At 43.8% G+C, this 27,032-nt stretch overlaps 1 protein-coding gene across 2 annotated transcripts; it reads left to right on the top strand.

Moving 5' to 3' along the window:
• Nucleotides 1-10,602: 10,602 nt before the first annotated feature.
• On the top strand, nt 10,603-27,032 carry CXCL17 (C-X-C motif chemokine ligand 17). 2 transcript variants are annotated; one of them, XM_045531564.1, is made up of 4 exons: nt 10,603-10,924; nt 21,855-21,923; nt 22,647-22,748; nt 26,380-27,032. In XM_045531564.1, the coding sequence occupies exons 1-4, from the start codon at nt 10,846-10,848 to the stop codon at nt 26,475-26,477; spliced, it is 348 nt and encodes a 115-aa protein (XP_045387520.1). In that variant the 5' UTR covers nt 10,603-10,845; the 3' UTR covers nt 26,478-27,032. The 2 variants fall into 2 exon arrangements, with proteins under 2 accessions (XP_045387520.1, XP_045387519.1); XM_045531563.1 differs by having other exon boundaries at nt 10,606-10,924; nt 21,855-21,935.

Raw genomic sequence — 27,032 nt, forward strand, 5'->3', positions numbered from 1 at the left:
TTATATTTTCCATCCAAACTCTAGATTTAATCATGGTTTAACATTTTGGCATATTTCTTCCAGTCTCTTTTTCAGTGTAGCAGACTATAAACTCCTGGAATGCAAAAACTGCATACATTTTTTCCCCCAGATCTTACAGTTCTGGAGGTCAGAAGTCTAAAATGGGTCTCTCCAGACGAAAATCAAGACATTGGCAAGACGGGATTCCTTCTGGAGCTTTGAGGGGCTAATCCTCCTCTTTTCCTGACCCGGCTTCTAGAGGCTGCCGTATTCCTTGGATCATGGCCCCGTCCACCTCCAAAGCCAGCCATGGCCAGTGGAGTCCTTCTCAGTCCACGTGATCCTGACCCTGGCTCTCCTGCCTCCCTCTTCCACTTACAAGGACCCTTCTCATTACACGGGGCCACCCAGACAATCCAGAATCGTCTCCACATCTCAGGATCCTTAACTTTGTCACATCTGTAAAGTTGTTTTTACCAAATAAGTAACATCAAAGGGCTCCAGGGACTGGGAAGTGGACATTTGTGGAGGCCATTATTCTGCTTAACACAGGTGCCTTTTATAAACTTCACCCACAACAAAAATTGGCTTTGCCTTCCTTCTGTATCTCTCACTTTCCTGTCTCAACAACAAGCAAGAACACAAACTTCGAGGTGAAACACACAGCTCTGCCATGCACGGGCTGGATGACCCTCACCAGTCACTTCACCTCCCTCAGCCCCTTTTTCTCATCTGCAGCACAAGGTGACGCTGACTGCATCAGGACCTGCCCGTGGAAGAGAAATTAACATGCGTGACGCATTGGGCACAGGGCCTGGAAGCTGTGAGCCCTCGGGGACATCCCTCTCCATCCTTTCCCTTCGCCATCCTTTTCCTCTCACCTCGCCCATCTCTCTTCTGTCTTCCTTCTCCCCAGGGACTTACTCAGTCTAACTTGCCAGTTGGCAAAGAAGCCACCCTACCTATTCTCTCGTGATTCTGCTGGAATGTTCTTGTGACACAGTCTGCTAGCGACTCAAGGCAGCCACTATATTTATAGAAAGATGCCTGCTTAAAAAAGAAGTCCTTTTTATGTTCACATGAAATTTATACATGCGTCCTCTCAACTTACACACACCAATCCTACTCCCACCCTGTTATTGTAGACTGGCGTTTCCTTCTCTCATCCTTCTTCAGTCTTTCTCTTTACACCTTGTAAATAAGGAGAGTACAGAGACAGAAATTATGTCCTGAGCTACAAGAGGGGATTCCTTTAGCAACATGGAAGCTTACCTTGAACAAGATGAGTGCTTTCCTTGGCCAAGATCAATGCTGTTTGCAAGGCACCCTGAATCCTGTTCCTAGGTTGGCTTTCAGCAAAACTATTTGACTGAAGGACACACTCCTTGACCCCCCAGGAGACAATAACTGTGACAGAAGTCACACCCACTCAGGGTATTCTTGCTGTTGGGTAAAGGTATTTTCCAGAATGTTGTGCATGAGCTCCTGCTCCCTAATCCTTCCACTCCTGGAAGTTAAGCCTCCCCCTTAACCATTTTCATCCCCAGCTGGCCTGCCAGGGGCTGCAAAACATCCCCCACCCTAGATGACCAGGTGGCCCCTATTCCCATAACTACGAGAGTTCACACTGACTCAGCACTCACTGTGTGCCACGCACGATCCTCTGGGCTTTACTTGTACTTACAATCCTCACCAAAAATCCTGTGAGCATAATCATCCCTACTTTTACAGATTAAAAAAACCGAGGCAGAGAAGTTATGCACCTAACATGGCCAAGTCCATAATTTAACCTCATTCCCCACCCTATCTGGGCAGAGGATGCCCTAAAGTTTCTGAGGTCTGAATGGCATCCACCTTCCAGAATGATTTTTCCCCCCTCTACTTTCAGGATGTGACAAACAGCATTTTATTTTCTGTCTCGCTGTTCACCTGTGCACCTGTTCCTGAACACCACACTCACAACCGCACAGCCCTCCATAAAAGCTTCATTTTATGAAATTCAGTCTCTTTGGGGACAAAACAGGGCCACACAAGCTCATAAAAAATGACTCTTACTGAATTGTCAACTATTTGCACAGCCATTCTCTGCCCGTAAATGGGGTGCACCAGGGAAAGAATGTATAATGAGAAGGAATTATCAGGAGGGCAAGTCCCTGGAACGGCCACAAAGGGGAGAAGATTCTAAATCCAGGAATAGTCATAAAAGACACCCAGAGTTTGTGGCCTTGGAACAACTGCAGTCCCACCTGTCTCTTTCCATGCCTGCTCCCATCTGACTTCCTTCTCAGCCTGCCTCTCCTGGCTTTGTCTTCTCAGACCAACACTAGAGGCCTGGGAGCTGGGGCCAGACCAGAGCACCCCACACTGAGCAGTGGGGATGGAGGTGGCAGAAAAGGGAGAAGACTCCTCTACTCTTAGAGGACCTGACTCACCTAGGTACACATCACCTGGGCAGGGAATGGATCAGTGAAGGGTTATGCAGGACTCACAGCTTAGGGACTTGGGTACTAAGGAGTTGTACTTCCTTGATGCTGTCTGACTAAGAGCAAAGGGATGGGTGTGGGAGACATCACAGCTTTCTCCCATTTAGAAACTCATTGTCCCCCCTTCTCCCTCTGTTGGGTTACATTCCTCTGTCTATAGGTCACTTATTTACTGAGTTGTGTTCCCGGAAAAAAAATCTCAGTTGAATTCCTTAAAGTCCCAAGTGTTGAGTTCAGTTCAAGAATGTCTGTCAGGCTAGGTGTGGAGGCTCACACCTATAATTCCAGCACTTTGGGAGGCTGAAGCAGGAGGATTGCTTGATGCCAGGAGTTCAAGACCAGACTGGACAAGATAGCAAAATCCTAACTCTACAAAAATGTTTTTGAAAATTAGCTGGGCATGGTGGTGCATGCCTGTAGTCCCAGCTATTTGGGAGGCTGAAGCAGGAGGAACACTTGAGCCCAGGAGATTGAGGCTGCAATGAGCTATGATCATGTCACTGCACTCTAGCCTGGGTGACAGAGTGAGACCCTGTCTCGGAAAAAAAAAAAAAAAAAGAGTGTCTGTCATCCTAGTGATGACCAGGCACAAATATTTTTCCTTTCTTTTTTTTTAAGAAATGCAGAAGGGTCAAGCACAAATATTTTTAAAAGGCTCTGCAGGAAATAAGAGCCTTTGTACCCACAATACCTTTGGGGACCACTGACCCACAAAAATGAAGAGGCAGGAAACTGCTATGTGCTGGGGACCTTTATGTTTGCATCTCATCTAATGCTCACAGTGACCCTTTGAAGTGGGTATGACTGTCCTTCTATTCCGAGACATCAGTTAACTTGCCCCTTATCTCAGAACTGGTAAAAATGGAACCAGGATTCAGACCCACACATTTCTGAATCTAAAGCGCATGTTTCACTCCACACCATTGTAACTACCAGAATTCAAAGAAAGGAACCATTTCTGCTTCTAAGAGAAATAATCGTATAAGGCTTCGATGAAGAGACAGGATCTGAAATGGGCCCTAGGATGAAGAACAGTTCAGGAGTGGGAAGGCAAGGGTATTACTGGAAGAAGGAAAAGAATGAGAATAAGTTCAGACTTGAGAAAGTGAAATGTGGGTCAGGTCCTTCTGCCTAGATCAAGGGAGTAGATTGGGGCAGTGCTATGGGGGTTTTGAGTGGCAGCCTAAGGAATTTGAACTTTATCCTATAGATGATAGGAGTCACTGGAAAGCTTTGAGAAGGTCAGACACATGACAAAAACAGCATTATCAGGAAGATTACTCTAACAATATTAAGCAAGATAACAGGAAAGTGGTTTGCAACTTTGGCAACTCACTAGAAATACCTGGAAGCTTTCTTTTCTTTTTTTTAAACTTTCTATTTTGCAATAATAATTTCAGACTTTCAAAAATGTTCCTAAAATAGTCAGAGTCCTCATATACTTTTCACTCAATTTCTCCGAATATTAACATTTTAGATAACCATGGTATAATCATCAAAATCAATAAATTATTGAGGGCATCGCACAACTAATTAATACACAGGGCATGTTCAAATTCCATCTATCTTCCCACTGATGTCATTTTTCTGGACCAGGACCCAACCTAGGATCACACGTTGCATTTAGTTGTTTTGTCTTCTTAGTCTCCTCTAACCTGGGACAGTTCCTCAGAATTTCTTTTCCCTTTATGACCCTAACACTTCTGAAGCATATTGGCCAGTCATTTTGTAGCATGACCCTCAGTTTGGGCTTATCTAATATTTCATTATGGTTAAACTCAGGTTGCACAGTTTGGGCAGGAACAATAGAAGAGATACTGTGCCTTCTCGGTCCATGATATTGGGAGGCCCAGGATGTGGATACCTCTGATCACTGGGATGTTAACTTTGAGCACTAGGCTGAAGTCCCTCCACTGTGAAATGACTGTTTCACTGGGAAGCATTCCTAAACTACCAATGTCTGCGCCACACCACACACCAATCAAATCACACTGTCTTGGGGTAAGGCACAGGCATTGGTAGGTTTTAAATACCCTAAGGGGCCAGGCACAGTGGCCCACATCTGTAATCCCAGCACTTTGGGAGGCTGAGGCAGGAGGATCACTTGAGCCCAGAAGTTTGTGACTAGCCTGGGCAATAGCAAGACCCCATCACCATAAAAAACTTAGCTGGGCGTAGTGGTGCATGCCTGTAGTCCCAGCTACTCCAGAGGCTGAGGCAGGAGGACCATTTGAGCCCAGGAGTTTGAGGTTGCAGTGAGCTGTGACCATGCCACTGCACTCTAGCTCCCGAGAGACAAAGCAAGACCCTGTCTCAAAAAAAAGAAAATAGATATGCCCTACAGGTAATTCTAACCAGCATCCAGGGTTGGAAATCAACAGCTTAGACAATGATTAGAATTCTGGAAATCAGTGGCCAGGCATGGTAGCTCACGCCTGTAATTCTAGCTCTCTGGGAGGCCGAGGTGGGTGGATCATTTGAGCTCAGGAGTTTGAGACCAGCTTGAGCAACAGCGAGACCCTGTCTCTACTAAAAAAAAATAGAAAGAAATTATCTGGACAACTAAAAATATATATAGAAAAAATTAGCCAGGCATGGTGGCGCATGCCTGTAGTCCCAGCTACTCGGGAGGCTGAGGCAGTAGGATTGCTTGAGCCCAGGAGTCTGAGGTTGCTGTGAGCTAGGCTGACGCCACGGCACTCTAGCCCAGGCAACAGAGTGAGACTCTGTCTCAAACAAAATAAAAAAAAGAATTCTAGAAATCAGCTAGGAAGCCATTCCTTGGGCCTCTCTTTTTAAAAGATCATCCAGTTCCAGGCACAGATAAATATATCTGGACTTTTTCATGGACTCACAGCAGGGGAATGCGAAGGCCAAAATCCCTTGATTGAGAAAGTGATGAGTGAGTAGACTTCTGTCCAATAATAAGAGAAAGTAGGACACTAAATGAATTCTCCAGCCCACCTAGCCTATTTTCTCTCCAGACATTAGAGAAACCTTTGCTGCAGGGAAAGCACAAACCATGTAATATTTATCATAAGCCAGACATTAGCTCCTAATTGCCCCTGACCAAGGGGGATTATGAACTATGTGATATAAACATATGACCACACATGCAAAGTTGCACACTTCCGGGTATGTACAATGGACAATTCACAAAATCCAGGCTAGAGGTACGTGACCCACCCCCTTAAACAGCTTTGTCCTCCCCACTTGGTCTTTTGTCTTGAATCTCTTCTTAAGTAAGAGACTAAAGACCCTGGTGTAAATTTCCTGAAATAGGAAAGTGTACACATCTTCTGCTACCAGGCTGTTGAAGCAATAAGACACTGTGCTCAACTTCCTTAGAGTCATTATCCTGGGGTTTCCATAAAGCAATTTCATCAATCCCTCCCTTAGAGGGGCCATCTGCTAACATACAAAAGGAAACATCAATTTAACCAAAATCCAGAGGCAGGAAGGACCCTGACAAAAGCAATCCCTAAGATGTTCACAAGAACCACCAGGGTCTGGGCAGCTGGTATAGGAGGAACTATTGCTAGGTAACAGCTGAGAAAAAGAGAAAGTAGTTTCAACACTCAGGAAGTACTAACCAAAGAATTAACTGAATTACCGCTCAATTATCACACAGCCTCTATCCTTCGAGCCGCCCTATGGGGGCTCACTGAGAGGGCTGGCACATGACTAAATGCTAACACACGGGTGAGATGATTTATGGAAGGGTGGGATCAACTGGGTCCGGAATGGCTGGGAAAGTTTCCATGAAAGAGGCAGGATTCAGGTCAGGCCCTCACTGGTTAAGCCTCAGGAAAGCAGAGACAAGGAGAAATATGAGCCCACGGACCCAGGTGTCAGGCACCACTGTAGAAGCTAGTTTTGAAGAGGCCCTCAGGAAGGAGAGTGGGTTTCCATGTTATTTTATTCATTCCTCCCAACCAACATACGGGGTTATTTCAGAGGAGGAAGCTGATCCTCAGAAAGGTGAAGGAACCTGCCAAGGCTGGTGGTGGGTCTGGGATGAGAAACTGGGACAGTGTAGGCCCAGAGCCCATCCCAGCACCCCCACCCCAGAGAGAGAACTGAAAGCAGCACATTTAGGGGACAGGAAGGAGCAGGGAGAGAGAGCTGTGGCAGAAAGAGATGATAAAAAAATAGGGAAGTTAGGTAAGCTTGCAAAGGGGGCCATATGTTGTTGAGCCATGAACACTAGACAAGGACATTTGAACTTCATGTTGTGATTACAGAAGAGCCACTGAAGGTTTTGAGTAAGGGAGTAACCAAGGTGACACCTTGAGCAAGACCAGGGGGATGGTGAAAATGGGTCCTGGGTTCCTAAGCTAAAGAGATGCCACTCACAACAGCAAGGGAGGCCACATGATGCAGTGGAGCAAGAACTGGCCAAAGAGGCCATAGCCCTGGGTTTAAATGCAAACTAAGGTCATGGCTGTGTTAGGGAAGTTATATGCTCTCCCTGGGCTTCAGTCTGTCTTCAGCCACAAATCAGGAGCAGGGAGAATTAACCTAAGTCACCCTAAAGTCTTGCAACTCAAAGTGTGGTCCCCAGCCAGCAGCAATGGCACCGTCCAAACATCCACCAGAAATGCGGAACCTCAGGCCCCACCAGAACAATCAGAATCTGTATTTAAGCAAAAGCTTTGGGTGATGCAAAGCACGGTACAGTTTGTGAAGCGCTTCTCTAAACTGTCTTCCAGTTCTTTTATTTCACACTCACCTCGACTCTGTCACTTCCCAGGAGAAAGAAAAATAAAAAAGTCTACCTGTTCACCTCCTTTGTGCCCTTTCCTAACCCTAACAGGCCCTCTCGGACTCGCCCACATCCGGGTAGCGCATTAGGGAACACCGGTGGGGCAGTGCTGCCACCGTGTGGCCGTAGTCGGTAAATGCACGTAACTCTCGGACTCCGGTGAAGGAGCGGGAGGGGCTGGGGTAAAGTCCAAGTCACAGACTAGACAAGAGAATCACACCCGCCCACAATGACTGGAAGTAACTGTCAGAGGGAGGGCGCTCAGCCTGCACCATGCAGCGATGTCACATTTCAAAGGACAGTTTTTATAATACCTAATATGGTGTATCGGGGGAAACCTGGGTTCCAAGCCAAGCTCTGCGCTTGCAACCTTAGAAATCACTCTGACAGGTATGTTCAGACACCCAGTCCCCACCTGAACTCCGCCAGTAAACTTGTAATTTTCTAAGGAAATTACTCTCCTGCGACAATTCTTTTTCATCCTGAGCCCAAGTGTGTCTGATACATGCTCGTCAATCTTCGTCCTACTCTCTGTAGGCACCAAAATGAGTCCAATACCTTCTCCTACAACCGATCTCAAATCTTGGTAAACAACCACCATGTGCCGCCAGCCCCATCTTCCCTCAGCCATCTCCCACGCGGCCGACTCTGAAGCCCCTGCACGCTCAAGTCACTTTCCCATAGGCAAGCAACCACAGGGTGTAGACTTTTTATTGTTTTATTTCTTAAGACACGTGTCTTGGAGCCTGCTCTGCACTGTGTGCTGGAGAGACAGAGATGATCAGACCTGGTCCCTGCCCTCACAGAGCTCCAGGCCACAGAGGGACCCCCACCCACAGCCAGACCAGTTCCGCTCAGTGAGACACCACGAGAGCCACAAACACAGGCTTCTTTCGCCCATCTCACCAATGCCCTGTGGGAAATCTTCCACTTGGTTTTCTGGGCTCAGTTTTCCTCATTTCAAGCTCACAGTGAAAACAAGAGAATGCAAATGTCCCCAGCAGTCCTTTGCACAGTCACAGTTGGACCAGGGGTTTCCTTCTGGCTAATCCAGGGTGTGCGGGGCTCCTGCTTCATTCTGAATGTTCTCTCTTCTGTCGGAGCTCACCACACCTGCACGTGCAGCAGCCGGTAGCTGCACACCAACAGAAAATCTAGCAAGTCAGGAAACTTGTCTTACCCCCATGGCTTCCAGGCTGGCTGACTGTACGATGTTAATTAATCCTATAACTTCCCTGCACTTTGATTGTCACTTCTGTAAAACACGGCAGGTGGATCAGGTCACCCACGGTCTGTGTGTACAGTGAGGGCTCCCCCGAGACAGCACCACCCCTCATCTCCTCAGTGTCCACCATCGAGCAAATACCAGGCACACATCAGGCACTGAAATGTTCACTGAATGTGTGTGTGAATAAACGACTATTACCTGAACAACATGAGTCATGGAATCGATCAACAAATATTTCCAAATGTCTACCACACTGGAGAATGGGGAAACCAAATACCCCAGGAGAATGGTGTTTTCTCCCTACCTTCCCCTCACCCCCTGCCTGGCAGAAGCCTTCGCACCTCAGAGGGATAAAGAGTGTTCTCGAGATGGGTCATAAGAAGTTGTCAATACTAACAAAAGAAAAGTCCATTAGTCTCCGAGATATTTTATATCAACGGACCTCAGGGACCCAAAGCCCCCTCCTGTGACCCACAGGATGCCACCCCCACCCCAAGGCCATGGAGGAGAACCAGACGGAGTGAAGGGAGCCAGGGCCTGGGAGAACAGAGGGGTAAACAGACTGAGGGGCTCAACAGGAGCATTCTGGGTAAGATTTTCTTGCTGGTAATGGGGTGCACTTTCACACACTTTCTAACATATCAGGCCTAGTTAAGGGGTCACAAAACTATCACTCAGTTCAACAAACATTTATAGAGTAACTCCCAAAGTGCAGGCCCTGCATAAGTTCAGGAAATACAAAAACAAATAATAAAACCTCTGCCCTCAAAGACTCCCAACCAATAACATCCAGAGAGTCCGTGTGCTACGACATGCCCCTCTCTGCCCTCCACCAACGCAGCCCTACCCCACCTGTGAAACCAGCTCAAGTTCCACCCAAGCCACAAGCCTGAGTCCCTCTTGGTCCCCAGGGAACTCCTGCCACTTCTGAAACTTGACTGCACTTGCACCTCTAGACTTTATGAAGTGTATTCATCTCCCTGGCTAGACTTGAGCCTCCTAAAGACAAAGACCATTTTTAGAATTTTCCAGAAAGAATCCACACCCGTGGTTTGTACCAAACCAAGCCCAGGCCGATCCTGAGCCTTCAAATCGAGGACAGTCTCCACTGCCCAGCACAGTCCCCGGCTCCCACAGGTGCTGTATAAACTCTGTAGTAGCAAAGCTACAATCAACTCTCCAACGTGTCAACGGGCTGGGATGATTTGAAAACTGAGAGACAAAGAATAATCAAACAAATCTCAAAAGGGGGTTCACTCATGCCTCGCCCCTTCTCACCTCTTAGTGGAAACAAAGTCATCCCACCTGCTCTCACTCCCACCTGGAGGCTTCCAGGGGAAGCTTCCTGTTAACCTTCCCTTCAGCCCCACAAATATCACCCAGCATTCAAGCCCAGCCTCTCCTCTTTCTCTGAGCACATTTCCTATTGTCTCCCATAACCCTTAACGTTTACTGTAAGTATTATTAACATTACCTTTCTTCTTTTGCCTGGGGCCGTTTCCAAACAAGGTCTGGAGCCAGGAGCCCCAGCAGCTGGGCAGACACACTTTCGGGCTCCTGCCCTCCTGTGGCTCCTGTTTCTCAAACCCTCTTGGACCTGAAGCTCTGGGGGATCTTCCACAACCCACTTCCCTCTCCTTTAGGCTGCAACAGCCAAGCCGAGGGCACCTCCCCGACAGATGGAGGAGGAGGCCTGACTGAACCCACTGCTCTAGGGCCAGTGTCTTGGGCAAGGGGGAGCTGCCTCTTCTCCTGGATCCTGCTCTGCTTCCACCTCGTGTGGCTACAGAATTGGAGAGAAATGTGAACAGAGCAAGGACAGGGCAACTTCCCAGGCAACAACACTAATGTGACCGATATTGTGCCAAGGATGGGAGCGGGAGGACAGAGGGGACACAGACCATGTCATTCTCTCTTTTTCCAGCACTTAACACCCACTTTCCTGACAGATATTCAGCTAGAGAGAATCACTGCAAGGTATAAGGAAATCCAAACGAGAAAAAAAGACATGAGGAAGAAATAACGCACCGGGGTGGGGAGGCGGGCAGGAGTACAGGAGGGAACAAGCACTGCTGCCAAGTTATCAGTCACCTTCTTATGTTCTTAAGAGTGCTACACTTCTTTTGTTTGACCAGTTTTACCTACCAGATTCCCGTAAAGCACATGATCCAATCTGTTACCTAACAGCAAAGCCAGCGTCACCTCACCTGTTCTTGCCCTTTCGTGGGAATACTGGCCTGGGACTAACGTGCAGACCGACTACCAGGCTGAGTGAGTACCTGCCCTGAACAATCCTGAGAGATCAGGACCTTCTAACTGGGAACCTTCATCCGCTCTTCAAGCCACTCAGCACAGCACTGACAGTCGCAATGAAAGTTCTAGGCTCTTTCCTCCTTCTGTTGCTGCCACTAATGCTGATGTCGAGGGACTCTAGCAGCCCAAATCCAGGTAAATAAGATTAATTGTCTATGGAGGGGGAAAGGGAGGATAAATGTGCCAAAACGGGCCACACTTGCATTAAAATGTAGCTACAGGGATTTGGGATGAGTGAGTCTTTCTCAGTGCCATTTACCAAAAGGAGGAAACTGTATTTGCACCCAAATGGTGATGTGAGGGTTAAATGAAGTGTCTGCATCTGTAGCCGGTGAAATATGTATATATAGGTAAATACTAGATCAACACGGGTTTGCTTCCTTGCCTTCTGCCCCAACCCCTTTGTGGAAGAGGGATGTATTCCCCAGGACCAAATTTGGAGGTGGCGGTGGGAAGGTGTTGAAGGCAACTGTACATTTATAGAAGACAAGGAAGTCCTTGCTGATGTTCTTTACAGCACACCAGACATGCCACCAACACTTTCTAGTGGTATTTAATGGTAACATAATAAACCAGAATAATCCTATCGCCAGGTAGTGTCCATGTTTGCAGCCTTAGCCATACCAAGCCCTGTTGGAAGAGCTCACCTTTTGGGAACCAGATCTTTGGTTAAGGGTCCAAATCTGCTCCAGTTTTCACTACAGCCAAAGTAGCCCAGCCCTTTGCAGAACAACCACGCAGAAGAGAGTTCATCTCACGTATATTTCTACTTGGGAGCACTATCTCCCCCAGGGCTACTTTGAGGTGAAACAGCTTTGTTACACACTCAGCATCAACTTGGTCCTAAAATCAGGAGTTCACTCTACTCCACTTCAGTTCCAAACTTCCCTTCCTTTGCAGAGAAAGTTCTCTGGAAGCTGCTGAGCCCCATGGCCCCAGGGCCTGGCCCACCACTCTGGAACGGAAGGCTTTTCTATCACTAGGACAGACACTGAGGCTGGAGTCCTCAGCCTGGATTCAAAGCTCTCACCACCGACTGCCTCTCCAGCACTTCCCTGTCCACTCACTAACAAATACTCCATGCTGCATTCAAACTAGACCATTTGCTCTTCCCTGAACAGGTCAACTTTGCCTATCCACCCAGCTCAAAAGCCACCTCCTCCCCCAGCTTCCCTCAATCCCTCCCACAACCAGACTCAATCACCACCCCCCACCAGGTTTAGCCCCCCAACCCTGACTCTCTTCTGCCTTATACTGGAGGCGTTCCTGGAGGTTCCTCCTACCTCCAGCCCTGCCCTTCCAGACTGCAACCTCCTTGGTGGTACAAACTGGTATAGTGTTTCCATAACCCTCACACTATCGAGCACAGTACTCAGCAAATATTAACTAAGTGAATGAAAACATCCTCAGATTTCTAAGTGCAAAATGTTGCCCTTTTGAGACTCTACATCAGGGCTTGATAACAGCTCTATTGACATTTGGGGCTGACATTCTTCACTGTGGGAGCTGTTCTGTGCACTGTGAGGTGTTTAGCAGCATCCACGTGGCCTCTATCCACTAGATGCCAATAGCACCCTTTCCCTTCCCCATCCCCACCCTGTTACGAAAGCCAAAAATATCTCCAGACATTGCTGAATGTCCCCTGGCAGGGAGCCATCCCCAGCTGACATCCACTGCCCTATACCAATAGTTCTCTAACCTGACTACACATGTAGAAACACCTGGACACTTAGACTCAGCCTCGAAGTTAGGGGGACCTAGATCCAAATTCTGGCTCTGCCATTCGCCTTGCAACCCTGGACGAGTCACTTCACTTTTTGAGCCTCAGTTTTATCATCTTAAATGAATAAGATACTGCTTCTCACACAGACTTGTTGTGAAGATTAAATGATCTATAGTGTGACCTAGAAAGAGTTCAGTAAATGGACTGAATGGAATTTCTAAAGTAGCTCCTAAAGGACAGGCCACGAAACTGGGGAAAGCTCACTGTGTGGCCAGGCAGCGTGATCACAAACCTCATCAGATGGGTGGTGGCTGGGCTCAAGTCTCGTTCCCCAGCCTGGCAAAGTTTTACAATGTGGGCCTAAGTCTGAGCTAATTAGTGGCTAGAGGAAACGACACACCCTAGACCCCAAAATAATTCTCAACATAGAACCTAATCTTATTTTCTTTCTTAAAATAACTACATTCTTTGCACAGGGGATAGGGAAAAAAAAGAAATAGGTGAGAATATATGAGGATATTAGGAAATAAATTACTTATAATAATAACTACTTATTAACTGTAAAATTACTTATAACAATAGGTGAAGTGCTAAGAACTCCTATGTCTCAGGCATTGTTCTAAGCACTTTACACATATTGCCTCATTTTTGTCCTCACAGAAATCTAAGGCATTTTTAAAAATTTTTTAATTCTTTATTTTTCAGACTTTCAAAAATATTGTAAAAATATTCAGAGTTCCAGTATATCCTTCATCCAGTTTTTTCCAAGTAACTGGATGGGTTACTTGGGTTCAGTACAGGCCAGGCATGGTGGTTCATGCCTATAATCCTAGCACTTAGGGAGGTTGAGGTAGGAGGATCACTTAAGGCCAGCAGTTCAAAACCAGCCTGAGCAACACAGCAAGACCCTGTCTCTACAAAAAATTTAAATTAGCCAGGTGTGGTGGTGCACCCATGTAGTCCTAGCCACTCAGGAGGCCAAGCCAGGAGGATTGCCTGAGGACAGGAGTTGGAGGTTGCCGTGAGCTGTGATCAAGCCATTGTACTCCAGCCTGGACAGCAGAGTGAGACCCTGTCTCAGAATAATAAATAAATAAATAACATCTTATATAGCCATAATATGATTATCAAAACCAGGAAATTAGCATTGATACGATAATATTAACTAATCTACAAATATTCAAATTTTGCTAATCATCCACTAATGTACTTTTTCTGGTCCAGAGGCCATTCTAGGATCCCACACTGAATAAAACTGTCATGTCTACGCAATGGAACGATCTCTACTGGGTAAAAGAAAAAAAAATGTCACATCTCCTAGGTCTCCTGCAATCTAGGGTAGTTTCTCAGTCTTTCTTTGTCTTTCATGGCCTTGAGACTTTTGAAGAGCTCTGGTGAGCTCTTTTGTAAGAGGCCCCTCAATTTAGGTTTTTCTGATGTTTCCTCATAATTAAGTTCAGGTTATATATTTTGGGGAAGAATACCATAGAAGTGACATGTCCTCAGTACGTCACATTGACAGGCCTAGGATGTTGATCTCTCTCATTACTGGTGATGTTAACTGTAAGCACTTGGTTAAGGTGGTGTCTGCCAGGTTTCTCTTCTGTAAAGTTACTCTTTGTCCCATTGTCATTAATAAGTACCTTATAGAGACATACTCTGGGACTATGCAAATAGCCTGTTCCTTCTCATCATACTTTTAACCACTAATTTTTAGAATCCACTGATGATTATGGTCTACAAAAAATTATTACTGTGGTGTTAGCCAAATAATGATTTTCTATTTCCATCATTCCTTCCACATTTATTAATTGGAATTCTACTACAAGAAAGAGCTATTTCTTCTCTCTTATTTATTTATTCCATTATTTATTTATATCAGTATGGACTCATGGACATTTATGAGTTAGAATCCATTACCATCATTATTTATTATGTTGCTTGTATTGTACCAAAATTGGCCATTGGGAGCTCCTGGTTGTCTTGTGTAGTTCACATAGGGCCACAGAAAGAATAAAATGTCTCCATCATTTTTCGAGCAGTTCCTTACTTCCCAGCACCACAAGACGCTCCAGGCTCACCTTGTGCTTTCCTGCCCCAGCCCTGGAATCAGCCATTTCTCCAGGGAGCCCTGGTTCCTTTCATGGGAGAGTGATAAGATACTGACAAACCGTGGGCACTAGATATGCTCGTTGATGGTAGGTGCTAGAGCTTCTCGGCCCTCTAGTGGACGGAGCAGGGAAGTAACATACACGCATACTAACGTGTAGTAAGTAGTTCTCCCCCATTATTCGCAGTTTCAGTTACCCACTAATCTCGGTCCAAAAATATAAAAATATTTTGATACAGAGAGAGAAGGACACCACATTCACATAACTTTTATTACAGTATATTGTTATGATTTTTCTATTTGATTATTAGTTACTGTTGTTAATCCCTTACTATGCCTATTTTATAAATTAAACTTTATCATAGGTATATATGTATAGAAAAAACACATATATAGGATTCAGCACTATCCAAGGTTTCAGGCATCCACTGGGGTTCTTAGAACACATTCCTCACAAATAAAGGGGGACTACTGTACTATTATTAGCCACATTTTACAAATTAGGTAAATGAGGCCCAGAAAAGTTAAGCCATTTATCCAAAATCACAAAGCAAATAGGTAGTGGAACTGGGAAATGAAAATATTGACAGATGCACCACAAGTATTAACAAGTGGAAGTACAGTAACTTCTTTACACATACACGTCAGCGGAAAGACACAAGCCTAGCATTCCAGCATAGATACTCTCTTCCGAAAATAGCTAGAGGTCCACAGTGATAACCAGAATAACAACCACCATATACTGAACACCCGCCTGGGAACTGGGCACCCACAGCGTCTCATTTATCCCTAACAAGGTGGATATTACTATTCTCATTTGAAAAATCAAGGAATCAAGCAAGGATCAAAGAAGCTAAGTGACTTGTCCAAGACTACATAGTTAAGAGCCAGTAGTTGACTCCAGGCCTATCTGGGTACAAAGTCCATGGTTTTTGTTGTTATTGTTGTTTTTATTTTTTGTTTGTTTGTTTGAGACAGAGTCTCACTTCGTTGCCCTGAGTAGATGTCGTGGAGTCAGCCTATCTCACAGCAACCTCAAACTTCTGGGCTCAAGCGATCCTCCTGCCTCAGCCTCCTGAGTAGCTGGGACTACAGGCACTCAGCTAATTTTTCTATTTTTAGTAGAGACCGGGTCTCACTCTTGCTCAGGCTGGTCTCAAACTCCTGAGCTCAAGCAATGGTCCCACCTCGGCCTCCCAGAGTGCTAGGATTACAGGTGTGAGCCACCGTGCCCAGCCAAAGTCCATGTTTATTCCACTGGATCAGTGTTTCCCAAAACTGATTTTAGATGGAACATAAATAAGCTTTTTTATTTTACTTTTAATAGTTATATATTCATATTACTGCATGTTAGAAAAAATTTAAGCATACATCAAACCTGTAATTTCATGGATAATATTGCATAGGATGAGTCTGTTTTGCAAAATAAATTTATTTAGAAGAAAAGTATGAAGTACATAATAGTAGAGGTGGTATAAGCTGTAGGAAAAAATCATAAAGGTGGTCTATAAATGTCTCAGGTTTGGGAGACATAATACTATAGTACCTACCGTACAGCTTTATTTTCAGTTACACCTATGAAATTAGGGTCACGTAGGGCTGCAAAAAGAACAACAGACTAAGAATCTTGGATCTTTAGCTAGGTGCAATGGGGCATGCCTGGAGACCCAGCTATTCAGGAGGATGAGGCAGGAGGATCACTTGAGGCCAGGAGTTTGAGGCATTATGCCTGTAGCCTAGGCAACATAGTGAAACCTATCTCTAAAAAAAAAATCTTGGACCTGGGTTTTAGCCCTAGATGTGTTACCATTACCTTTATGAATGTGGGCATTTCATTTGCTCTGTCTGGGCCTGTTTCTTCATCTATAAAAAAAGACAGAGAGAGATTTAATTAACTAGTACAGCCCTTTTGAAAGCAATTTGTTTTTTTTTAATTTATTATTTATTTATTTATTTATTTGAGACAGACTCTCACTCTCTTGCCCAGGATAGAGTACCGTGGCATCAGCCTAGCTCACAGCAACCTCAAACTCCTGGGTTCAAGCAATCCTACTGCCTCAGCCTCCTGAATAGCTGGGACTACAGGCATGTGCCACCATGCCCAGCTAATTTTTTCTATATATATTTTTAGTTGTCCATATAATTTCCTTCTATTTTTAGTAGAGACGGGGTCTCACTCTTGCTCAGGTTGGTCTCAAACTCCTGAGCTCAAACGATCCACCCGCCTTGGCCTCCCAGAATGCTAGGATTACAAGCGTGAGCCACTGCACCCGGCCTGAAAGCAATTTGATAAGGATATCAACAAACATAAAACTGTTATTAACTTTTACACAGGTGGGTATAAATTGTTCTGGTCCATGTACAGAGCACTTTTAACTATTTCTTAGAAGGCAGGTCTAGTGGTGAAAAATTCCCTTAGTGTTTGCTTGTCTGGGAAAAACTATTTCTCCTTCATTCATGAAACTTAGTTTTGCAGGATACAAAATTCTTGGCTGGCACTTATTCCATTTAAGAAGACTAAAACAGGGACCCCAATTCCTCTAGCTGGCAATGTTTCTGCTGAGAAACCTACCATTAGTCTGATGGGTTTTCCTTTGTAAATTACTTGACGCTTTCATCTCACAGTTTGTAGCATTTTCTCCTTCACTGTGACGTTGGCCAGGCCGATGACTATGTGCCTTGGGCATGTCCTATTTGCCATGAATCTTCCAGGTGTTCAATGACCTTCTTATATCTGGATGTCTAAATCTCAGGCTGGGCATGGTGGCTCACAACTATAATCCCGGGACTTTAGGAGGCTGAGGTAGGAGGATAACTTGAAGCCAGGAGTTTGAAACCAGCAACACAGGAAGATCCCATCTCTACAAAAAATTTAAAAATTAGCCAGGCATGGTGGCACATGCCTATAGTCCTAGCTACTGGGGAGGCTAAGGCAGGAGGATTACTTGGGCCCAAGAGTTGGAAGTTACAGTGAGTTGTGATTGTACCACTGCACTCCAGCCTGGACAATGGAGCAAGACCCTGTCTCTAAAATAAATAAATAAATCTCTAGCAATACCAGGGAAGTTTTCCATTTCTCCATTGTTCCCCTCAGGTTTTCCATGCTTTTTGCTTTTTCCTCTTCTCCCTCAGGGATACCTATGATTCTTATATTTGTGTGCTTTACATAATCCCGTATTTCTCTGAGACTTTGTTCATTCTTCTTGATTCTTTTTTCTTCATTTTTGACTGACTGGGTTAATTCAAAAGCCTTGTCTTCAAGCTCTGAAATTCTTTCTTCTGCTTGGTCTAGTCGGTTGTTAAAACTTTCTACTGCATTTTTAAAGTACCCTAAATGACTCTTTTATTTCCAGAAGTTCTGTTATGTTTTTTCTTAAATTATCTCTAGTGAATTTTTCATTCATATCCTGAATTATTTTTTTGTTTCTTTGTGTCAATTTTCAACTTTCTCATCAATCCCATTGGACTTACTTATGATCCATATTTTGAATTCCATATCTGACATTTCAAAAATTTCCTTTTGGTTGCAGTTGATTGTGGGAGAGCTAGTATGATCCTTTTGAGGATGTCAAAACAGCCTGTTTTTTCATGCTGGCAGAGTTCTTACACTGGTTCCTTCTCATTTGGAACCTCTTTTCTCAGCTCAAAACAGATAGCTTTGGAGTTCACCTGTTCTCCTCTGCTGGGAACTCTGCTGCTCCGTTAGAGAGGGAGAGGTACACTGCCTTTCAGCTCCTGCTGGTAGATATCCACTGTGGTGTTGCTGGCAATTTAGGTCGATTGGACCTCAGACCTCTGGAAGAGTGTTTAAATGACAGTGGTAGTGGACTAGGTTAGGTAATCCCCTGTTCTCTGGCCCCTGGATGGTGTGCTTGAGTTCGAGGGGCACCAGACTGAGATAGGGCTGGCAAACTTGCCCTCAAGCCTCCCTAAGTTCATGTGCTGGCTGTGACAGTGAGGGATGGGGTGATCTGCTACAGAAGAATCCTCAGGCAGGAAAAGGGCACTATAAGCCTGTGACAGGAGGGGTGGGACCATCCTGACAAGATTAGGCAGTCAGCTGTGGGGCACACAAGCTGCTCACACTTCCCTTTCTTGGCAGTGACAGCAGTCTCCGCCCTTCAGGTGCACAAAAGCATGCAGATTCTCAGCTCCCACTTTGGCCCATCTGCAGCAGCAGTGGTGGAGGAAGTTCAACCCACTGTGTGTTGTTCTTAACTTTTGACACAGTAATTCCACTTTGGGAACTTTCTCCCAAGAAAATAATCCAAAACTTGAAAAATAGTTATATCTAAAAATAAAACATTCTAAATATTCAGCAATGGAAGAATAGTTAAATAATTTGGAACACATATAATTGTTGAGAATATTATGCAGTCATTAAAAACATTATAAAGATAGCATAACAACATTCTTATAAGGTGGGGAAAAAGGGTAGAAATCTGTTCACATACTGTGGTTATCACCATATAAAGAAAACGACATGCAGGTAAGAAATACACCAAAATACCAACAGTTGGTAAGAATAATGATTTCTCTGTATTTTCAAAATTTTCTCTAATACAGGCCAGGCACTGTGGCTCATGCCTGTAATCCTAGCACTTTGGGATGCCAAGGCAGGAGGATCCTTTGAGGCCAGGAGTTCGAGACCAGCCTGGGCAACAGAGTAAGACCCTGTCTCTACAAAGACTAAAATAAATTAGTCCCAGTCACTCAGGAGGCTGAGGCAGGAGGATCGCTTGAGCCCAGGAGTTTGAGGTTACAGTGAGCTATGATGATGCCACTGCACTCTAGCCCAGGCTACAAAGCAAGATCTTGTCTCAAAAAAAAAAAAAAAAAAAAAAGATTCTCCAATACTGTTATATTATTAATATATTACATTTAGAGTGAAAAAAAAAAACTTCTCAATTGAGAGAGTCAACTAAATAATCTCCAAAATTCCTTCTGGCTCTAATAGTGTGTGGTTTTTCACTGGAACTAGGAACAGAGGTCAGGCAAGAGTAAAAATGTTAGAAAAGTTTAGATGGTAGGGGCTACTCCTATTTAAATTACTTTGATAGCACATGAGGACATTTGAAAACTAGCACTTGGGGAAATGATGCAATACCCTCAATCTGTGTGGCAGAAAGGGCACAAGTCTGGGAAATAAGAAACCTGAATTGAATCAGATGATCTCTAAGGGCCCTCTCCAAACAACTTGTCCATCCACTTATTGAACAAACATTTACTAAATACCTATCATGTGCCAGGAACCATGTAGCTGAATGACCACCGAACTACTGGTTCAGAGTCTAGTGAGGGAGAAAGATTTGCTAGGTCTAGCATAACAAAACACCACAGACCGGGTAGCATAAACAACAGAAATTTATTTCTCACAGTTTTGGAGTCTGGAAATCCATGATCAAGATGTCAGCAGATTTGGTTTCTTCTGAGACCTCTTTCCTTGGCTTTCAAATGGCTGTTGTCTTAGTTTGGGTGGCTATAATTAAGTAACATAGACTGGATAGCTTATAAAGAACAGAAATTTATTTCTCACAGTTCTGCAGGCTGGATATCCAAAATCAGGGTGCCAGAATGGCTGGGTTCTGGCAAACGTTGTCTTCCAGGTTGCAGACAGGTGACTTCTCCTTGTATCTTCATATGGTAGAAAGAGAGCTCTCTAGGGTCCCTTTTATAAAAGCACTGATCCCATTCATGAGGATTCCACTTTCATGACCTAATTATCTCCCAAAGGCCCCACCTCCTAATACTATCATATTAGGGGTTAGGATTTCAACATACGGATGGGGGGGCACATTTAGTCCAAAATAGCTGCCTTCTTGCTGTGTCCTCACATGGTTGTTGTTCTGTGCACACACATTCCTGGGGTCTTTTTATGTGTCCAATGTCCTCTTCTTAAATGGACACCAGTCAGACTGCATTAGGGCACATATAATGGCCTCATTTCAACTTAATCAGCTCTTTAAAGGCCCTGTCTCCAAATATAGACGTTCTGAGGTACTGGGGGTTAGGGTTTCAACATGTGAATTTTAGGGGACACAATTCAGTCTATAATATATTTCAAACAATAAACTGTGCAATAATAAAACTGCATTCAGATACAATGGGAAGCATGTGAAGGCATAATTCTGACAAGAAATATCAGAAACTACTGAAGAGAGGAGGTGTCATCTGGGCCCAGTTCTAACTTGAGCAGCAGTTCTCTAACCTTTTTGGTATCAGGGACCAGTTTCGTGGAAGACAATTTTTCCACAGACCGGGGCGGGAGGGATGGTTTTGGGATGATTCAAGCACATTACATTTATTGTGCAGTCAAATCTCTCTGCTAACGACAATCTGTATTTGCAGCTGCTCCTCAGAACTACATCACCACCTCAACTCCACCTCAGATCATCAGGCACTAGATTCTCATAAGGAGTGTGATCTCTAGATCCCTAGAGTGAGCAGTTTACAGCAGGATTTGAGCTCCTATGAGAATCTAATGCTGCCACTCATCTGATAGGAGGCGGAGCTTATGCAGTGATGCAAGCCATGGGGAGCAACTATAAATACAGATGAAGCTTTGCTCACTCGCCCACCACTCACCTCCTGCTGTACGGCCTGGTTCCTAACAGGCCACGGACTGGTACTTATCCATGGGCCGGGGCTTAGGGACTGCAGAACTTAGGAATCTCAGGTCTATAAACCATTATCCTTAGTTGTCATAAAAATATTTTAAGTATCAAAAGAAATGGAGATAAGATACAATCAGAAAATAAAACAGGTTTGGAAAGAGGCTAAAAGAAGAATGTTCTTGTTCTAGAGGAACAAAGGGAAATACCAACCTCTTATACTTGAACTGGGATTGTGGATTCAAATACAGCAACTTGGAGGTCAAGTGAAAATCTTGGTTCATAGAATAATCCGCTCCTTGCTCTCACTCCTTAAGTCACGAGGATTTTAATGTAGAGTATGCGGGGAGGGTTGAGATCTTGATAAACCCCCACCTTTTGTCTTCTCTTCCATCTAGAGCCATTCTTTCTCCCCTTACCTTCAGCTAAGCTTTCTCAAGGCCAGATTTTAAACCTCAATTCCTTATCCCTTAAAATACTCCTCTCTTAAAGTAAATTAGATCCCAGAAGTTAAAAAGGAGGAGAAATGGAGCTTTGCTGACCTAGGCAGCACAATGCTGGGGGGGACCATTTCTGTTGGCACCTTCCAGTCCCTGGAAGTGACCTGTTTCCTTCCAACAGGGGTTGCCAGAGGCCACTGGGACCAAGGCCAGGCTTCTAGGAGGTGGCTCCAGGAAGGCGGCCAAGAATGTGAGTGCAAAGGTCAGTAACTTAGCATCAACAACAGCAGTGGCACCGCTATGACCCCAGCTCTCTCCCTTGGGCACCTCTGAGACCAGTGCAAATGTTGTCTCAGCTGACTTCATCCATTTCCCTCTCCACAGCTCAGACAGCCTCACCCATCCCCCTCTCCACTAGCCCACCACATGCAGCACCAGTGCCTGCTTTCTTCGTGAGTCTCAGGCAAGAACTAGACTCCTCCAAGGTCTGGGGGAGAGCTAGCCAAATCTCAGGCTGCCACCTCCCCCTTACCCTTTTCCCAAAGAACCCAGGGCTGCCTTCCAAAAGACTTTTTACGTTTTCCTGGCCTTCCAAAAGCTTCCTGGATCCTATTCTCAGCCCTATTTTACTCACAGGAAAGACTGAAAGCAGAGAGGCAAAATGGCTTGCCCAAGGTAAAGCAGCCACTAAAAGGCAGATACCTAGGTCTTACTTCTCATTCTTTGGTCTCCCCAGTGATATTCTGATGCCCCCTCCAAACATGCCACCAAATCCCTGCCCACACAGGTCAGGAAAAACAATCCTGGTGTTCAAATAGCTAGATGTCTCCGCTGTTCCGTGCCGACCCCTTTTCCCACCCCACTGCAGTATGAAAGTGGAAGTGGAAGGCATGGAAGATGGCAAGTAAAGCCCCATCCTACTCCCTACTCTCAAACGTATTAACCCTCCTAAGTAGCAATTCTGTTATTTCAGACTGGTTCCTAAGAGCCCCTAAAAGAAAACTCATGCCAGTGCCTGGGCTGCCAAAGAAGCAGTGTCCCTGTGATCGTTTCAAGGGCAAGGTGAAGAAAACTAGTAAGTTTCAAGAGCATAACCTTCCTTATACCAGAGTCACTCTGGGGAATCACTGAGGATGAAGCAGGTGTTAGAATAGACAAGAGAGGTGAAATGAAAAGCCCGATTAAGGACACATCTCAGTCCTTTCTACTCAGTGTCAACTTGCGGGGAAACAGGAAGAGCAAGAAAAGCATTATACAATTCTCCTGATACCAGAAAGGTTTAACCAAATTTTTAGATTTTAGAAACTCACTGCTTATCAAAATAGAGGGAGATGGACTGTTGCGGACCTAGTCATTGATCTCTGAACATGACACTAGTGTGTCAAACAGAATTTGACTCCTCCCTAGTCTAGCAGTTTTTAAATGCTATATAAAAAATAAATTGGCAAATGTTGAACTGATTGATATTATGATATTATAAAAAACGGGATAACTCAGGATCATTATACACTGTTAATGGAAGTAAAATGAATTTGGCAGTACTTATCAAAATTTTAAATAAGTGTACTTTTGACCTAGTAATCTCAATTTATAAAACTCAACTATAGAATACTAACATGAATTCTCAGAGATATACGTACAAGAATATTAATTATAGCATTATTTGTATTGACAAATAAACAGGGAAAATGTTCATCAAAGGTAAATTGGACAAATAGCAGTTATCAAAAGTAATGAGGTAAATCATTGTGTGTTGACTGTAAAAATATCCACAATATACGAGTGAAAAAAAGGCATAAAGATGCCTGCTTCACATTCTTCATGAAAATAAATTTCAGGTGGATTACAGATCTAAATTTGAAAGACAAATTTATAAGGGAATATTGGAGAATATATTCATGACCTTGAGGTAAGAAACGTTTCTTAGGCCGGGCACGGTGGCTCATGCCTATAATCTGAGCACTCTGGGAGGCTGAGGCGGGTGGATCGTTTGAGCTCAGGAGTTCGAGACCAGTCTGAGCAAGAGCGAGACCCCATCTCTACTAAAAATAGAAAGAAATTATATGAACAACTAAAAATATATATAGAAAAAATTAGCCGGGCATGGTGGCGCATGTCTGTAGTCCCAGCTACTTGGGAGGCTTAGGCAGGAGGATCTCTTGAGCCCAGGAGTTTGAGGTTGCTATGAGCTAGGCTGACACCATGGCACTCTAGCCCGGGCAACAGAGTGAGACTATGTCTCAAAAAAAAAAAAAAAAGAAAGAAAAGTTTCTTAAACAAGATAAAAATGTACAAACCATGTACAGATGATAAAGTAAAAGATTAAATAAATCTGGCTTCATTGAAATTAATAAATTTTGATTATCAAAAGAATGAAATGGCAAGCTACAGAGTAAGAGATGATACCTGCAACATATATAAACCTACGAAGGATTAGTATTCAGAATATATAAAGAAATCCTATAGGCCGGGCACAGTGGCTCACGCCTGTAGTCCTAGCACTCTGGGAGGCTGAGGCAGGAGGATCGCTTGAGCTCAGGAGTTCGAAACTGAGCAAGAGCAAGACCTTGTCTCTACTAAAAATAGAAAAAATTAGCTGGGCATGGTGGTCCCAGCCTGTAGTCCCAGCTACTCGGGAGGCTGAGTGAGGCAGGAGAATCACTTGAGCCCAAGAATTTGAGGTTGCAGTAAGCTATAATTATGCCACTGCACTCTAGCCAGGGTGACAGAGTGAGACTCTGTCTCAAAAAAATTAAAAAAAGAATTCCTACAGATCAGTGAGAGAAAGGCAGGAAATACAATAGACTAATAGGCTAAAGACTTGAATAGCCACTGCAGAGATGAGGAAACCCAAATAGCTACTGAACATATGAAGGGGCACTCAACCTTATTATTATTGGGAAAATGTGAATTAAAACGAAAGAAAGATATTGCTATACAATCATCAGATTGGCAAAAATTTTAAAGTCTGACAAGACCAAGTACTGGCAGAGTAGAGCAAAGAAACTCTCATATACTGCTAATGGGAGTATAAATTAGTAAATCACTTTGAAAAAATATTGGCAGCTGTATACTAAAGTTTAAGTTATATGTACTCTATTACTACCACTCTTAGGCATATACTCAAAAGGAATGCATGCATGCTTATGTATACCAAGGAAACGTGTACAAGAATTTCATAGCAGCATTGCTCATAACTGCCCCAAATTGAAAAATGACCAAATATCCACCAACAGAAGAATGAATAAATAAATTGTGGTATATTAGAATATTATATATCAATGAGAATGAACAAACATGTAACAAAATAAGTGAATTTTACAAACATAATGCTCAGTAAAAAAAAGACAAGACATGAGAGAATAGCTACAGTATGATTTCATATACTATCTTAGTCTGTTTGCAGTGTTAAAACAAAATATCATAGATGGGCTGGTTTTATTTATTTTTTTTTTATTTTTATTTTTTTATTTTTTTTTAGCAAAGTCTCACTTTGTTGCCCGGGCTAGAGTGCCATGGCGTCAGCCTAGCTCAGAGCAACCTCAAACTCCTGGGCTCAAGCAATCCTCCTGTCTCAGCCTCCTGAGTAGCTGGGACTACAGGCATGCGCCACCATGCCTGGCTAATTTTTTCTATATATATTTTTAGTTGCCCATATAATTTCTTTCTATTTTTAGTAGAGATGGGGTCTCGATTTTGCTCAGGCTGGTCTCAAATTCCTGAACTCAAACAATCCACCAGCCTTGGCCTCCCAGAGTGCTAGGATTACAGGTGTGAGCCACCACGCCCAGCCGATGGGCTGGTTTTAAACAACAGAAATTTATGTTTATGGTTCTTGAGGTTGGGACATCCAAGATCAAGGTGCCAGTATATTCAGTCTCTGGTGAGGGCCCACTTCCTCATAGATAGCAGTCTTCTCACTCTACCCTCACAGAGTAGAAGTGAGGGTAGCTCCCTCAGCCTCTTTTATAAGGGGACTGATCCTGTTCATGAGGACTCCACCCTCATGACTTAATCACCTCCCAAAGGCCTTACCTCTTAATACTATCACCTTGGGGGTTAGGATTTCAACATATGAATTTTGGAGAAATATAAACATTCAGACCATAGCATATAGTAATACAAAAAACTCAAAAATGGGTAAAACTAAATTATTTAGGAATCTATACATATGTGGTAAAACAATTTAAAAAAGAAGTAAATGATTACAATAAAAGAAAGTCAAGATTACTTCCGTGAGGGCAAGAGGGGAGGTAGTCATCAGAAAAGGAGGGGTGCTACTGGCAATATTCTATTTCTAAGCCTAGGTACTAGTTTCATGACTATCTGCTAAATAACTATTTATCGGACTGCACGTGTAAGTTTTTATGAACTTTTGTAGATATGTAATACTTTCCAGTAATAAAAGATTTGTTAAAGAGCAAAGCAATACATATAGTATAATCTCATTTTTATTTTTTAAAGTAAACCATTACATTTTATATATACCAAAAGTTAGGGAAGAATATGTGGCTAACTATTAACAGTGGTTAGCTCTGGGAAGTGGGTTATAGATGTTGGGATGGGAGAAGCCCTTTTACTTTTTACTGGACTTTTTAATTTTATCCATCGGACGAGTCATATTTTTATAATTTTAAAAGCTCTCATAAAAATTAAATTTTAAAAATGTTTTTAACACTAACCTCTCCCCTTTATTTGTACCCTAGGACAACGAAGGCACCACAGGAAGCCAAACAAGCACTTCAGAGCCTGCCAACAATTTCTCAAACGATGTCAGCTAGCAAGCTTTGCTCTGCCTTTATAGGAGCTCTGAGAGCGCACGCTCCCAATTACACATTCTCAGGCAGTGAGCACACCTAGAGGATACTCTTATTCTCCCACTTCATCCTCCCACTCCCTGTACCCACCCCCTAAATCATTCCAGTGCTCTCAAAAAGCATTTTTCTGAAGATCACTTTGATTATTGCTCCCTCTAGTGCCTTCCTCTCTTGTCAGTTTTCTCTTATGCCCCCCCCCTTACCTAGGCTTAAGCTTAATTATCTAAAAGAATCCAGGAAACCCTAGCTTCCTAGCTGGTCTCACTTAACCTTAAATATAATCAGGAAAGTAACAAACCAAAGTCAATAAATATATTTAAATGTAATAGATCAAAATCGTTTCTTTCAAATGGATTCACACTCAATCCAGATGACCCACTTTACCCTGTTCACTCCAAACCCAACCCAGATTCTACACATACTTCTCCCCACTACAACCCTCACTCTCTCTCCACTGTCCAACTTGTTAATCTTTCACTCATTCAACAAACCTTTCTGAGGTAAGAGCTATGTGGGACAAATAAAGCAAGTATAGCAATGAA

Source organism: Lemur catta, chromosome 19, assembly GCF_020740605.2.
Source record: "Lemur catta isolate mLemCat1 chromosome 19, mLemCat1.pri, whole genome shotgun sequence".
NCBI classification, from domain to species: domain Eukaryota; kingdom Metazoa; phylum Chordata; class Mammalia; order Primates; family Lemuridae; genus Lemur; species Lemur catta.

Coding starts and splice junctions, on each gene's coding strand:
- CXCL17 (XM_045531563.1), top strand. CDS start 10,846: ATGAAAGTTCTAGGCTCTTTCCTCCTTCTGTTGCTGCCACTAATGCTG. Junction 10,925..21,854: donor CTCTAGCAGCCCAAATCCAG/GTAAATAAGATT, acceptor TCCTTCCAACAG/GGGTTGCCAGAGGCCACTGG. Junction 22,749..26,379: donor GGGCAAGGTGAAGAAAACTA/GTAAGTTTCAAG, acceptor TTTGTACCCTAG/GACAACGAAGGCACCACAGG.